The 15,837-nt window shown below is 35.6% G+C and overlaps 1 protein-coding gene across 1 annotated transcript; it reads right to left on the bottom strand.

Annotated features, from left to right (window-relative positions):
- Positions 1-295: 295 nt before the first annotated feature.
- tgfa (transforming growth factor, alpha) lies at positions 296-15,175 on the bottom strand. Its single transcript, XM_067373975.1, has 6 exons — positions 14,758-15,175; positions 10,108-10,248; positions 8,230-8,344; positions 7,006-7,155; positions 5,592-5,701; positions 296-3,021 (listed from the first exon to the last, which is right to left on the bottom strand). Exons 1-6 carry the CDS (start codon positions 14,798-14,800, stop codon positions 3,014-3,016), a joined length of 567 nt encoding a protein of 188 aa, XP_067230076.1. The 5' UTR covers positions 14,801-15,175; the 3' UTR covers positions 296-3,013.
- Between the last annotated feature and the right edge of the window lie 662 nt (positions 15,176-15,837).

The raw sequence follows: 15,837 nt of genomic DNA, 5'->3' as shown, positions 1-15,837 counted from the left end.
GCATCATGTGGTCACTCATGCACAAGGATAACTCCTCTCGGCCATGATCTCTAGGGCCCTTCCCCTCATCTCACAAAAGATTTAGCCAAACAAACAAATAAATAAATTGGCGAGTAAGTAAATAAAAGAGCTGAGCTTTTCCCGCAGTAAAAAGAGCACTCTGGCAGCGGGCTTTTTGTTGAGCTGTGCCCGAGGTTTTTCTGTTTGCATTTCCATTTGACCCTTTTAAAATATTCAGATGATGGAGGATGTAAATGGACAGAGTGGTTTAAAGAGAGGAGGATAGCTTGGCAAGCGGGAAAGAACACAAAACGTTTGATGAAATGAAAAATTATAGGGAAGAAAGAATCCAGTTGAGCCCAAAATTTGCAGCACTTTGTGTTATTTGGAAAAATATGCAAACTTAGACAGAGGTCAAAAACACTCAACAAAATGTCATACAGCCAAGCATGTGACAGTCATTGGAATCATCTCCCTCTTACCTTCATGCTTAACTGATGATCAGTGACAGTCAAGAAAACACCTCATTCTCCATATACATTACAACCAAATAATATTCCCACACACTATTTACAAAGTATTTTTCCCCAACATGAAACAAGAAGACAGTATTTTAGAGAAAGAGAAAGACGTATGGCGTTTACAGTATATCATACACAAACGTCAGTCGATAAGAAGCTAAACAGGTTTAAACGGGATCCAGTTGGAACAAAGCAAGAGATGCAACACTGAGCATCATCTTCGATGCAATTCAGAACATCCGTAATTCTATTAGCATCGTCATTACGGCTGACTGCAATTCCACATCTGGAAATTATGCAATGACTGCATGTTACAAAACTGTTCAGTCCGAAATACCCAATACTTACTCTAACATTTTACCCAAAGTCCTCTCAAAAAGAAAAGAAAAAAAAAATCTAAACAAATACGCACATTCATTGAACTCAATTTTTTTTTTTTTACATAAATTTAGTACTCAATCCTTAATACAATCACAATCACATTTAGTTGTTTACATATAAATCAAATGTTTTTAATTAAGTGGCATATCACGATCATTCAAATAGATCAATTGATAAACCATCTTCAATCTGTTCTTTCAGACTAGCCAAAATCATTCAAAAATACCATTACTCAAAAATGCCCAAGTGTTCAGTTTGTCACTTGGATGAATCCCCTCCAACATACAAGGGCTTTTGGGATCATTATATCAAATTCTTATGATTCTCCACACATTGATCAGACTTCAGCAATTGCTTCTATGATCTGATACCAGAACACGGCCAGCTCTAAGCCGACCAGGTTATTATTTTTTTTCTTTCTTTTTTTTTTTGTGCTTTATCAGTGCTTTGCCAGCTTTCGAGAAGGGTTTTTGATTGAGTAAAACCAACAGTGGCATATTTAATATCTGGACCAGCATCTCATTTTAACATAGCAATATAAATATCTCTGACCCTATACTGGAAATTCCTTTCAAAGAGGTCAATAAACATTTTTTTAATAACATGAGATCATTGGCAAAAGCTTGGGGACAGATAAGATAATTAGAACAAAATTAGCACATGGTTTAAAATTTTTCAGTGTAAAAGCTTCCATATATCTTGCATAATAAGTTGAAAAGGATAATGTGCATCAAACTGAATAATATCAAATATTATTGCTTGTAACACGGATTTGAGCCTCTGCATGCATATGTGTGCTCAAATGAAGTGCTTTATTCCTCAAGTGAGTTATCAGTGCGTGAATAGCCATCACCAACATCCACCATGGAAAACGTAAAGTGCAGATTTAAAGATGATTGTATCAACAGTGTGTCTGAAATTAACACTGCAAAAGTGCACAGTGAAATACGTGCAATTATGTGATCAGACATGCATGCATCCAATCATTCCAATGTGAACACGCAGATGTCAGATGTGACGTCACACCGCCACTGAAAATAGTGCAGATACTGAGGCTCCATTTACCTTACAGATGTTGACAAATTTTTGATAGCACATTATGTGAGCAAGCACTTTCTGTGCATGACGAAAATATCAAGTGGGATTTGTGAATCTATGCATAACTTATGAAGTTACATGTCATGTGAATTTTTCACCATACATTTCCAGTTTTTTGATTAAAAAATTACATAAAAATTTGATTTCCATTCAGGTTAAAGTGTTATGTGTAATAGATAAAATTTGTCCCTCAGAGCCGGCCATAGTCTCTCACGTTTGCTGTTACTCTATGAATAATTGTTTACGATTTGTTATCACCATTATAAGGAGATCAAGTTAAAATAAATTGGCAAAAGTGTCTGTCGTAGTTCTAATTTTACATGCTAACTGACTGACTTAAACGTTAACAAAACTAATCTCCCGTTCTTTATCCATAAAGTGATACAGAAAATAATGTGATATTATACCATTGTTAAAAATTATATCTTAAACTGATTTTTAGTGAGTTTCACATCCCATTAACAGCATATTATAAGCGTTTTTATAATAACGGAATTTTAAAAGACCATAACTGGGAGAATGTTGTCTTATACATCTATAAGGATATTTATAGCTTTCAGATAAGCTTTGTTAGTAAGAATGTTTTTTCTAAAACCTCTCTCATTGTTTTTCACTTCCAGATCAGCTGTTTCTGGCCATTGATTCATATATTTTTCAAAAAATAGCCCCATCTCTAAATCACTGGATCCTGTATTTGATTTCCATGTAGCTTGTTCTGAGTTCTTCTTTCAAAGTTTCTCAGTTTTTGAGTTCCATCTTTAACACTCGTCACTGCTGTTGTTGTTCCAAAAATATCCATTTGGAACGACTCAGTCTGTCTGAATGTAAAAGTTCCATGTTTGATTGGGTTCTCCCACTGACCACATCGAAATGCTCTCAATATGCACCGCTCTTACCAGCTGTGCGAGTCTGTAGCTTGAGAAACGCAGTCATAGTGAAGTCCAGGAGTAAGGTGGAGGATTTTGGGGTCTCAATTTTATGAGAGCACCTGAGTGAGCTCCAGTTAATGCATGTCAAACCACTGAATGGGAAAAGACAGAAATGAAAAACGGAAGGATTAAGTCATTGCAAATCACATTTTTTTCATAAAAGACTCTAGGAGAAGAAAAACAGAAGGGTTTGATCAAACTACACTAAGACGCTTCACAAAATAGTACCTTGTGCATAAGGAACATTTTCTGATGAGTTGAGAAGATGGAAGTGGCAGAGAAAATTGACAAAACATACACATACGTAAGACACTTCAATCTGATGACATGCAAATGTATTGAAATGTTACTGTGGAAACACAGCCACTACCTAACAATTAGAAATGCCTGACGATGCTGACAAAGTATGTGACAACCTCCTGTTGACAAATCTAATTAAAGGTTTGCAATACTCTGTCAACAAGCTGCACTGTGAGCAGACTGGCAGTGATAACTGAGGGTATTTGTATGGACAAAATTCCAACAATTCCATTTCTAATTGCATAATTATGTCTGGGGATATGTAGTTCCTCCAGCGATCACACATAATCTGCCCACTAAGACATGGAACATATACTCACAACATAACATGAAAATATGTTACTAAAGTTTAGAAACACTTGACTGAATCGTTTTTTCAAAATCGTTCTTAAAAATCTTTTCTGAAATTTAAAAGCTTGCCTTTTAATTCTTGAAACTAAACTAAAACTTAACTAAAAGTAAAAATGTTTTTTATTTATATATATATATATATATATATATAAAAACCCACAAAATTTCAGTCTTTTAAAAGGTATCAGAATTAAACTAAGTGCAATGTAGTGTTGTCAAAAATATAGATTTTTCGATACATATCGATACTAAAATATCTGAAACGCATCTAATATTCATTTTCTGTAGAATAGATACGTGATACCAGCTGTGCTTTCTCACTCTCTCATCTCTCCGATAGTGAGTCGACACACAAACCCGCCTCCCCTCACTCACTGGTTTCATTTGCTTATTGTTGGTGTTACAGGGCTTGAATTTCAGCATGGGATTGTGCGTATAGCACATAGTTTTACTCATTCCCGCAAATTTTGTGCTCACACTCAAAGTGCTTGCACTAAGTCACCTCTATGTACTATATTGATTTTTTTTTTCCGCTGCTTATTGCACTTAAACAGTCAAATACACAAATTAATGTTGAAACGCCAGTCTTGGCGAGTATTCATGTAAACAGTCAGTTATGTCTTAAAGGTCCTGTTCTTCGTGATCCCATGTTTCAAACTTTAGTTAGTGTGTAATGTTGTTGTTAGAGTATAAATAAAATCTGTAAAATTTTAAAGCTCAAAGTTCAATGCCAAGCGAGATATTTTATTTAACAGAAGTCGCCTACATCGAACGGCCAGTTTGGACTACATCCCTCTACTTCCTTCTTTAATGACGTCATTAAAACAGTTTTTTGACAAACCCCCGCCCACAGGAATACACAAGAGTTGCATTTGTAGAGTGTGTTTGTCGCCATGTCGTCGAAACGCTGTTATTTTCATCCCGCAGTCCAATCACCGGGTCTGATTCCGGCTCAAATTGATAGGGTAAAATTAAAGACATGTTTACAAGAACACTGAGCGCATGCATCTCCACGTAATGGTAAGAGGCGTGACCTTTCCGGGCAAGACGCGCTAAACTGCTGTCGAATCACAACACAGGAACCGCTGGCACAATCAGAACTCGTTACGTATTTCTGAAGGAGGGACTTCATAGAACAAGGAAGTCATCAGCCCGTTTTTATGACAGTGGAAACAGCAGTGTACAGATAAGTAAATTATGTGAAAAATACTGTGTTTTTTTACACGCAAAACATGAACGCATGTTATATTGCACACTATAAACACAATCAAAGCTTCAAAAAAAACACGAAAAACGGGACCTTTAAGTGAACGTAAACAGAAAGAAAACACACGTGTAACAGTATAATGGATCCGTGCATCAGGTCTTAAAGTGACAGCAGCCTAACATACTTGCTGCCAAATTATGAGATAATATAAAAAATATCTATATGTCAGTTATCGATGTCAAAATTGTGGCCAGTGAAAATGCCACTAGCCACAGTGGCTGGTGAGCAAAAAAATTATTGTCAAGCCCTGTTATATTATATATATTATATATATATATATATATACACACACACTCACACACAAATATATATATAGAGTTATGTTTTAATTATTTAACATTCAAAAGTTTGGGGTCAGTAAGATTTTTGTCATTAAACTGATCAAAAGTGACATTACAGAGTTTAAAATTTTTACAAAAGTTTTCTATTCCAAATTTCCAACCTAAACCCTTGAAGATTTTTCACCCTGACCAACAGAAGTTACCATTTCCTACACTCTCATTGGTCTCATGTTCATTGACAGTCTTAGGACAGAGTGACAACAGATGGCTAAACTAACAGCTTAAACCCTTGAGCAAAGACAAATCATAGGCCATTAAAAGTTAAAGGCCTCGCACATATGCTGGTCTCAGTATGCAAACACCCCCTATTGATGATCATAATTAGACACCGCATGACACATAACACATCACCCTACAGCTCAGCACAAAATTGAGTAAAAATGGAAATAAAGCACTAGAATACCTGTTTCTGAGTGACAGCAGGATGTCCCACCCGTCAGAATACTCCTTGGCTTCTCCGACCAACACAAAATGGTGTTACCTCGCCCACAACCACCCCGTCTCCACCAACAACTAGAAAGACAATGTGTGAAGTCTACAAATGACCTCTTTCACCTTTCACAAAAAAAATGCCCTTTCAAAGTTGTTAGAGTAAAGTTCATTCAGCAAATATAGATAAACAGAATAAACCCAAACCCAAACAAAAAAGAAGGTATATACAGTCAAACCAAAATTTATTCAGACACCTTGAACATTTCATTCATTAATACAGTTTATTCACTATAGTTTAAAAAAAAATGGTAATAAAATATGACAAGATCTCAGATATATGAGTGTGTCAGAAAAAAATCATCTTAATTATGTCAGATAACACAGGTCAGAGTGTCTGAATAATTTTTGCTTACAAATTTTATCAATTTTCCTGGTAGTCCAGTGTATGAAGAATTTTTGGGTATAATGTGTCACAGTTTACTTTATTTTGCTATCCTCACTTACATAAATTAACTATAATGTCCTGCACCCACTATTAAAAAATATATAAAAATATATATATATGAATAATTTTTGGTTTATTACTTTTTTGATGTAATTAGTAAAGTAACGCATTGTTTTATAAATTTACAGATTAACATTTGAGTTACTTTTTTAAAAAAGTAATGCACATTACTTTTCAGTTTAGTTAATTTGCTTAAACATTTTTTAAACTGCTGAATTAAATTTTTTCTACATAAAAGTCACTCATTCATGCATAGGAACAGACAAAAAGTACAAAAGTAACAAAACACATTACTTTTAACTTTCAATAAAAAGAGTTGTACAGTAGGCAAAATAACCTGTAATGTTAAGAGATCCTTTGTATGACATACATAGTTCTAGGCATCAGGAAATATCAGTCAGACTCAGGATGTAATAATATTTTTGTAGAAAAGAACTTCTTAGTGAAAAAACACCTTAGCCAGGTAAGAAAAAATTACGTAAAAGTAACGTAGCGCATTGCTTTCCATAATAACTAAGTACTGTAATTAATTAATTTAAGGAAATACGCAATATTGCAAAGCATATATGTACTTTCATCAACACTGAGAATGATTTCTGAAGGATCATGTGACACTGAAGACTGGAGTAATGGCTGCTGGAAATTCAGCAGTCATCACAGGAATAAATTACATTTTATTATATCTTACATCAGAAAACATTTCTTTTAAATTGTATAAATTATAATATTTCACACTATTAATGTTTTACTATATTTCTCATCAAATACATGCAGTCTTTTAAAAACATACAATAATAATAATTTTTCCAAACTTTTGACTGGTACAAACAAATTTATAAAATTAATCCATTTAAGTGTGTGCTAAATGAATAATACTCACTTTAGTAAAGTGCAGAGCAGCATGAGTAGGACACTGCCCACCACACACAACACCAGCATGGTGGCCACAGTCTGCTGCCTGTGGTTAGACGCCACCACTGCCAAGAGGTCTGCATGTTCACAGCGCATTCCCACAAAGCCAGGATGACATCTACACAAACATACACAAGTGTGCCTTTTATTATAATTGAAAAGAGAGCTTTTAAAAACTAAAGCCCAGTATTAAAACATGCTCAGCAAAAGAGGAGTATATTCAATAGATGTTAGCAAACGCATTTCATTCCAAAATGAGGAATCTGACAGTATCATGGTCATAAAATCCATTAAATGAACTATAATTAGACATTTTGTGGTGAACTACTACATATGGATGTGGACATGGAGAAAAAAATAAATTCCCTGACAACAGGAGAACTCAGACTCAGACACAAGCACCAACACAGATTTGAATTCTGCTATTGTGCCAAATTTATACACAGAAAAGCAATTTAGCACAGGACAAAACATGCTTGTCTACACATGGACAGCTCAATGAACATGCTGTCAGCAAGAATTTATCCAAGTGAGTCAGCAATCAAAATGCATTTCAGTCAATTTAGACTTCTTCATACTGGCAGCTCAAATCCAATTTTTTTTTCCCATTTCCGATTCTAATTCTATTATTATTTAAAAATATATGTTGGTTGAGCAATAAATGAATAAATAAAACAACGAAATACACATCAGATTTTTATAGTATTAGTATTAAACCATAATCACAGTATTGCGATTCATGGAATTTGTCTTTTTTTTTTTCTTTTTTCTTTTTCAATACTCAAGATGCACAACATTTGATTTTACATTCAAAGTGCCATAGTGATGCTGGTGGTGATGGCACTAAATAAAACAGCATGCTTCATCACTTATCCGCTCTCTACACTCTGAGCACTCTGGCTTGATGCCTTGATATACACTGACAAATATATCACTATCTGATAGCAAGTTGTTACAGCTGTTGTAGAACAAAGCTACCATTATAGCAAATGATGAATATGTGGCAGAAAATGATGACTGCTTGAACACACAGATCTGATTTGATTGCTTGACCGTTTTAATGATCACATTTGAAAAAACTGTAGTGTGATCATAAGGATTGTTAACAGACATGTGGATGTCAGGGTGACGGTAAAATAAATGCTGTTAAAAACAGCTAATTCTTAATATTCAGTCTGAAAAAAAGACTTACACACATGCAGGCGTTTCCTCCAGGATGAGAAAGCGGCATGTGCCATGAAAACAGAAGTGGCTGTGGGAGTCGGGGCAGTCATCGAAGTGAGAGTGGACAGCGGCTGCTATAAATTCTTCAAGAACAAAATAAAGAGAACCTGGGTTTAACATTGACATTAATGACAAGATCTTGTTTAATAATAATAATAATACTAAAAAGATTTAGGCAAGAATTTCTTAAAAATGTATTTGCAAATATTTTGTCTGATTTTTGACGAATTAATGACATTTTGTGGAAGCTGCTGGTGGAAAGAGAAGAAGGGCTTTTCACACTTGAAATGGTTAACCCTGGGTCATTCTAAACCCCAGTTAAATGTAATTCTGGGTTATCTTGCTTCACATTTCATACTGCTCATAATTTATCCAGGGTAAACAATTAATCCTGGGTATTCATAAACTGACATTTCACACTGTATATTCCTAAACCCTGAGTTAACATTCTTATTTACATATTTTGGTGTCGGTGTCATTGTTTGGATGAACGCTGCATGCGACCTGTTTACATAAAAGCTCTAACATTGTGCATCCTCATACTGCTGACTGTAATACTGAGTTTATACTAAATGGACATTTCAGACTATAAAATGTAAGAATGAAATGTTCTCTTCTCACTCAAATTGTCACGTTTTCTCCAAGCATTTGACATTTTTCCTCTCGCTGAATTTACTGTTTATATACATCCCAAGGTGTTTCCGTGACTGTCCAAATCACTTGAATATGAGACACGTGATTGGTTGTCTGTTGCCAAGCATCTAGCTTTAACATTCTAACACGCATCGTTTCACACTGTACAAGTTTGGCACCGCAATGCGGGGTTAACACCGCAAAAGCAGTTAAGTGCAGTGTGAAAAGCCCTGAAGTGGAACGAAGAAAATAAATTCCAAGATCTCTGCCAGGTTACAAATCTGAACAGAATTAGAGGATTTGATATTATTTGGAAGATCATAGCACTTTAGATTCTATCATTTCAAGACGCGCCAGTTTCTCAGACTCTGTCCTCCCTACGGCATACATTTGATCTAAGGAGAGTACAAAAGCAGACATGGTGTTAGACAAGAAAGAGCAAGATTTAGCTAGGACTACCGGTCAAGATTTAAGGTGCTTTCTTGGAATGGACAAATTCTCTTTTCTAATCATTGTGAGCATTGTCTACAGGCATTTACATTGGATGAAAACTGTCTGCTGTATAATAAATAAATAAGCAATACCTTAAATACCTTATCTAACACAATAATAAATATGTGCCTCTAATACTTTAATGACTCACTTCCACTGAGAGGTTCGGTTCAGTACAGTAAAGTGCAATTCGAGATGGCAAACCCTGATCCGGCTTGCGTTTCCACCACCAATAGTACCCTTACTTCATAGGCGTGGTGTATGCCAGAAAGAAGCAATCAATGTAATTCTCGCGTGAAGAAGAAAGTGACAGTAAACAACAATGGAAGACATACAGCAGCTTTGTTTGAGCACAGCCGAAAAATACACATTGTGTTGCAACAGTATTCATTCATTCAGTCAACCAATCAATGTTCTGCAGTAAGTGTAGCTCCACACTTTTGGTACCAGTACTATTGGTGCTATTGTGCTTGGTAGCCCAACGGAAGGGTCCCAAAAAGTGGTACGGTACAGTTCGGAATTAGGATACTATTCACAACTTTTAACAATGGAAACGGCAAAAATTGTATACCGTACTGAATTGTACCGAACTTTACCACTCGGTGGGAACGAGCCATAAAATGTCATAAATGTACCGTATTCAAGCAATATATGCCTTCTTTTTCAGACCTATGAAGCCCAAAATGAGCCAAGCATAAAGGAAAGAGCAGACAGAGCATACTTCTGACACGTGTAGTAGTAGTGGTTGTCGTTGTGCTGCTGGTGGTTGTTGTAGAAGAGGTGGTAGTTGTTGTTGTGGTGGTTGCAATGGTCGTCGTTGAGGTAGAATTCTCTTGTACCTGCCCATATGTGAAAAGGGAGCCTACAAATCAAAAACAACATGCACATAATCAAAATCAATAGCACTATAATGAAACATTGCTGATGACAGCTAAGTACTATAGATTCGGACAAGGTGTTCAAAAACCTTCCAAATATCTACTGACTTGCAGTGAAATCTAGTTTTGTAAACCTCTTACCCAAATGTGAAAATGAGGATCCAACAAAGTCAAAAAATGCCAGACTCATAATTGTTACAGCAATGAGAAAACAGCGGAGCAAGAGCATCACACACTAAAGAGAAAAAGGCTTGACTGGCGTCCAACACAAATGACAAATAGCTACTTAAAGCCCACTTACTTCAGACTCAATTAAAATACCCTGGAAGAACAGTGGGAGTTTCTGACTTCTGACCTTCAGACTATTTTGAGAATGATGGGGCTAAGATAAATTAAAGTGGATTTGTGATGCGGATCTCTCAGCATACAAAGGTAAGGGTAAGCTCACACTTCAGGACTGTAGGATCTGAATTGCTGTGGTGCTCACACTACACAACAAGGTTTCTTGTCATCTGTCATCGTCTTGTCAAAGCAGCGTGCATACTATACAAAACAATGCTGACAAATACAAGGCATTTGGTCGAGAGGCAGTCCCGACCAACAGTGGGGGGGAGGGACTTTTTTCACATAAATTCAAACTACAAGATCACATGGTGATAATATCAAACAGGTTTAAAAACCTGGGGTTTTGTCACAGACGCTGGAAATGTGTCTGCGACATCAAAATCCAGCCAAAAGTCAGCATGAGCATACCTTAAGATGCCGCCAGAGGAATCTTTGTCATGGCGTGCTTAATTCACTCTTATATTTACAGAGAATCGCAGAACCACCTGAAATCCCAAAGTTCATCGCTCTTTTGTTAAAGGTCCCTAGTGAGATCATTTTAAGGCATCATAGGGGCATAGAAGCTTAGTGAAAAAAAAAAATCCAAGATGGCAGTTGAGTACAGAAAATTCTGATTATAAATAAACATTTCATTCAAAACAGAAAAGAATTGATATGCTTATTAGAGTATTGTCTACGGTGGCCGAGAGCAAATAAAGAAAACATCTTCATCAGTTTGACAACACACGCGCTGCAAACTCCACAACACTTACAAATAGTGAAACGCGCTGCAAATAAAGAAAACATCTTCATCAGTTTGACAACACACATGCGCTGCAAACTCCACAACACTTGCAAATAGACAAACGCGCTGCAAATAAAGAAAACATCTTCATCAGTTTGACAACACACGCGCTGCAAACTCCACAACACTTACAAATAGACAAACGCGCTGCAAATAAAGAAAACATCTTCATCAGTTTGACAACACATGCGCTGCAAACTCCACAACACTTACAAATAGTGAAACGCGCTGCAAATAAAGAAAACATCTTCATCAGTTTGACAACACATGCGCTGCAAACTCCACAACACTTACAAATAGTGAAACGCGCTGCAAATAAAGAAAACATCCTCATCAGTTTGACAACACATGCGCTGCAAACTGATGAAGATGTTTTCTTTATTTGCAGCGCGTTTCACTATTTGTAAGTGTTGTGGAGTTTGCAGCGCGTGTGTTGTCAAACTGATGAAGATGTTTTCTTCATTTGCAGCGCGTTGAGCTCTCTCGGCCACCGTAATTGTCCATAAGCTTAGCAACATGTTGACACCAAACTACTTAAAACAATTAGTTGAGCAACCCTTGTGGAGAGCTATTTTTGTGGAATATTTTGAAGAATGTTGGTAACCAAACAGCCTCATTGACTTTGATTTTTTTCATTCTATGGAAGTCAATGGGGCCCATCAACTGTTTGGTTACAGACATTCTTCAAAATATCTTATTTTGTGTTTAGCAGAAGAAAGAAACTCATACAGGTTTGGAACAACTTGAGGGTGAGTAAATGAGAACATAATTTTAATTTTTGGGTGAATTATCCCTTTAAGTAAAGACCATACAAACTGATTTACAGGCCATCTACATCTGTTTTATACAAATTCCAAAGTGTCCAGATTCGAACAGTCTGTCTAAAGTTTTTTTTTGTTATTCCACTAAAATGGCTTGGAAGAGAGTCTGGGACCTCAAGGCATGTTCTTACTCTGTACGCACAGGGACTTAATGAAAATCCCTGTTAAATGAGAGGCCACTATGTTTCATTGAACTGGTAAACTCCTCAGAAAAGCTCTTTTTCATACAATAATGCTTTAGTGTTAATATCCCATGCCAAGTTAACATTTAAAATATACACATCCAACAAGCTGGAGGTGGTGCACAAAATACATAAATAAATTTACTAAATCAAACTCTTGTCAGAGCCATGTCACTTTCGACATAACACCTGCATGTAAAACGAAATAATGGTAACTAAAAAATAAGATAAAATGAGGAAATTCATGACTGTGTGCATTTCTTCTGCGGAACACAAAGAAGATATTTTGAAGAAGGTTAGTAACCAAAATGTTTTGGTTACCATTGACTTCTATTGTATGGACAAAAGAATAATGACACATTTCTCAAAATTTAAACTTTTATATTCCACAGAATATAAGTGTCATACAGATTTGGAACAACATGTAGGTGAGTAAATAACGTCAGAATTTAAATCTAAATTAAATGAGTGAACTAGGTCTTTAAGTTAAGACAACCCTTTGATATCATTGAAAGGTATTCCTAAGATTTTTTTAAATTAATTTTTTTAACTGCCTATTTTGGGGCATCATTAACTATGCACCGCTTCAGGCTGCGGCCCCTTTAAACTGCGCGCTCCCTGCCCCCTGAGCTCTAGACTATAATACAGTGCATTTACAAAGTTCACACAGCTAATATAACCCTCAAATGGATCTTTACAAGATGTTCGTCATGCATACTGCATGTATGCGTCAGATCATGTGAGTATGGTATTTTTTTGGATGTTTACATTTGATTCTGAATTAGTTTGATGGAGCTCCGTGGCTAAAGCTAACATTACACACTGTTGGGGAGATTTATAAAGAATGAAGTTGTGTTTATGAAAATAGCGACGACTCTCTTGTCTCTGTGAATACAGTAAGAAACTATGGTAACTTTAACCACATTTAACAGTACATTAGCAACATGCTAACGAAACATTTATAAAGACAATTTACAAATATCACTAAAAATATCATGTAATCATGGATCATGTCAGTTATTACTGCTCCATCTGCCATTTTTCGCTGTTGTTCTTGCTTGCTTACCTAGTCTGATGATTCAGCTGTGCACATCCAGACGTTAATACTGGCTGCCCTTGTCTAATGCCTTGAACATGAGCTGGCATATGCAAATATTAGGGGCTTACATATTAATTATCCCGACTGTTACGTAACAGTCGGTGTTATGTTGAGATTCGCCTGTTTTTCGGAGGTCTTTTAAACAAATAAGATTTATATAAGAAGGAGGAAACAATGGTGTTTGAGACTCACTGTATATCTTTTCCATGTACTGAACTCTTGTTATACAACTATGCCAAGGTAAATTAAATTTTTGATTCTAGGGCACCTTTAACTTAGAAAAACTGCTATTCCTTAACCATTGGTGTACCAAAATCACTTACTGAGATAATGGAACCTCTTATATGTCCTCGAAAAATAAAACAGCTGCTACCTGTACAATCACTCAGTTAATAAAAGTAGTTATTTTATGGGGCATCAAGCAGGTTTACAAATGCCATGATGTATTACATATAAATATTTGCTTTCTATTAAGCACATAAAGCAAAATCACACATGATGTCCAACAGAATTTTAAGTCATGAAACCTGACTGACTTTTTCTCACTGAAACAGCTTGCCGAGTTAAGAACGTGCCTTCGTTTCAGAGACAAAGCAATAAAGGATGGACACTAAAGAATGGCTCTATATTTAAACTAAGCTCTGTTAACCCCGTTAATGACAGGAGCAAGACTACTGAGCCAAAGAAGCTGCTGGACAAAAAAGAATAGAAAACCACAACTACTTCCATGCCTTGGTAAACACTGACAGCACATTTTGCATGCTACCAAGCTAAAAGGTTGCACAACAATGCAGAATAATTATATGATGGACACACAAGTTCTTCACTGCTAATGGTGTGACTGTATGGCTAATCTTAGGATAAAGTGGACCCCTCATAATGTATTTTATTATGATGACTAGAGTATTGTCAAATCATGATAAAACTATGGTATATAAAACACTACTGGAAAATGCACATCATAAAATAATTTTAAAAGCTTAATTTATAGCTCACAGCTTCAATTCAACCTCTGAATAAAAAAGACTGATAGTTTGAGTAAGCTTAAATCCACTTGAGGCATGAAGCTTCATTTAGGATAAAAAAAATAATTTAAAATGTGGTAACATTCTCACTGTCATTTTCATGTAAAGGACAAGATTTCAAATTATTTCACAGTAATATTTAACTCAGTTGGCGTATTATTTACATTTTCAAAGTTATTTTATAAAAAAATAATGCAAGTAAACCGGATAAGCACAATATAAAATATATTTACTCACCAGTGAGAAGAAATATCGTATCCCAAAAAGCACGATACATCATTATAAGGCGTTTATGTGACTTGTTGGTGAAGGAATCGAGTCGTCGTCTCTTCTTTTAAAACATTTATCTTTGCCAAAACAGGCACGCGATGGCTAATTTTATTGATATTCTGTCACATTGATCAGATATCTGACTTCCATAGTAAAACTGTGTTCGTCTTTCTTCATAGTTTCATGTAGCCTAGTCGACACAAGACGCCATGCGTCAATCCAGGTATTTTGAACTTGACGTCAAACTGCGTGTTACCGCTGATATGAAACGCTAAATATTTTCTAATTTACTATGATGATAAAGATCAGTTGTAAAACACTGTTAACTACAAAACTACTTTACAAATTACTCATAGCGCAGGACCCTCTCCACACCCTTGACATCCTTCTGTTGTGCGTGCTTGAGTGCGTGCGCGCGCGCGTGAGCTAAAGAGAGTAGTGCGTTGCTGGAAACCGGGGAGTTGTAACACATTTTGTTTAAACGTCTATTAACTTTTTTTTTTTTTTTCTGCATTTAGTAATGTAATAATTAATAATTAGTTTTCAGCTTTTATTTTCTTTTTTATTATTAATTGTTTTTATTTTTTAAAACTATAGTGAGTTTATTGTTAAACGTTTACTAAAATATGTTTAACGAAAAATTGATGTACAGTTTTTATTTTTAGTGTCAGATTATTGGTCAGTAGCAGATTATTGGTTACACTGACCTGGCTACCTCTTATCTCTGTTGTCAAGTTTAACTTTACATGTGGGATGTGTCGAGCTGTTTCCAATCCACTCCCACAGGTAGGCTATTTATTTACCTGGTTAAATATGTTTCCTCAAAATTACATTACACTGGAGGCCAAAATTAGTTAAAACGATATATAACTGTAGTAGGTTATGTTTAAAAGAAATTAATTTGAAAATCTCTCTCTTTTTACTATAACGTTTTTATGCTTAATTCTAATTCTTATTTTCTTTGATTTTTACATCAAGGATTGGAAATTTTGTCCAGGTTTTGGGTCAGTTAAGCATTTATTTGTGTCACCTAAACTAGAAGTATCC

This window comes from Chanodichthys erythropterus, chromosome 21 (genome assembly GCF_024489055.1).
Source record: "Chanodichthys erythropterus isolate Z2021 chromosome 21, ASM2448905v1, whole genome shotgun sequence".
Classification (NCBI taxonomy): domain Eukaryota; kingdom Metazoa; phylum Chordata; class Actinopteri; order Cypriniformes; family Xenocyprididae; genus Chanodichthys; species Chanodichthys erythropterus.
The sequence above is the reverse complement of the archived record's forward strand: the minus strand, read 5'-3'. Positions and strand labels throughout refer to the sequence as shown.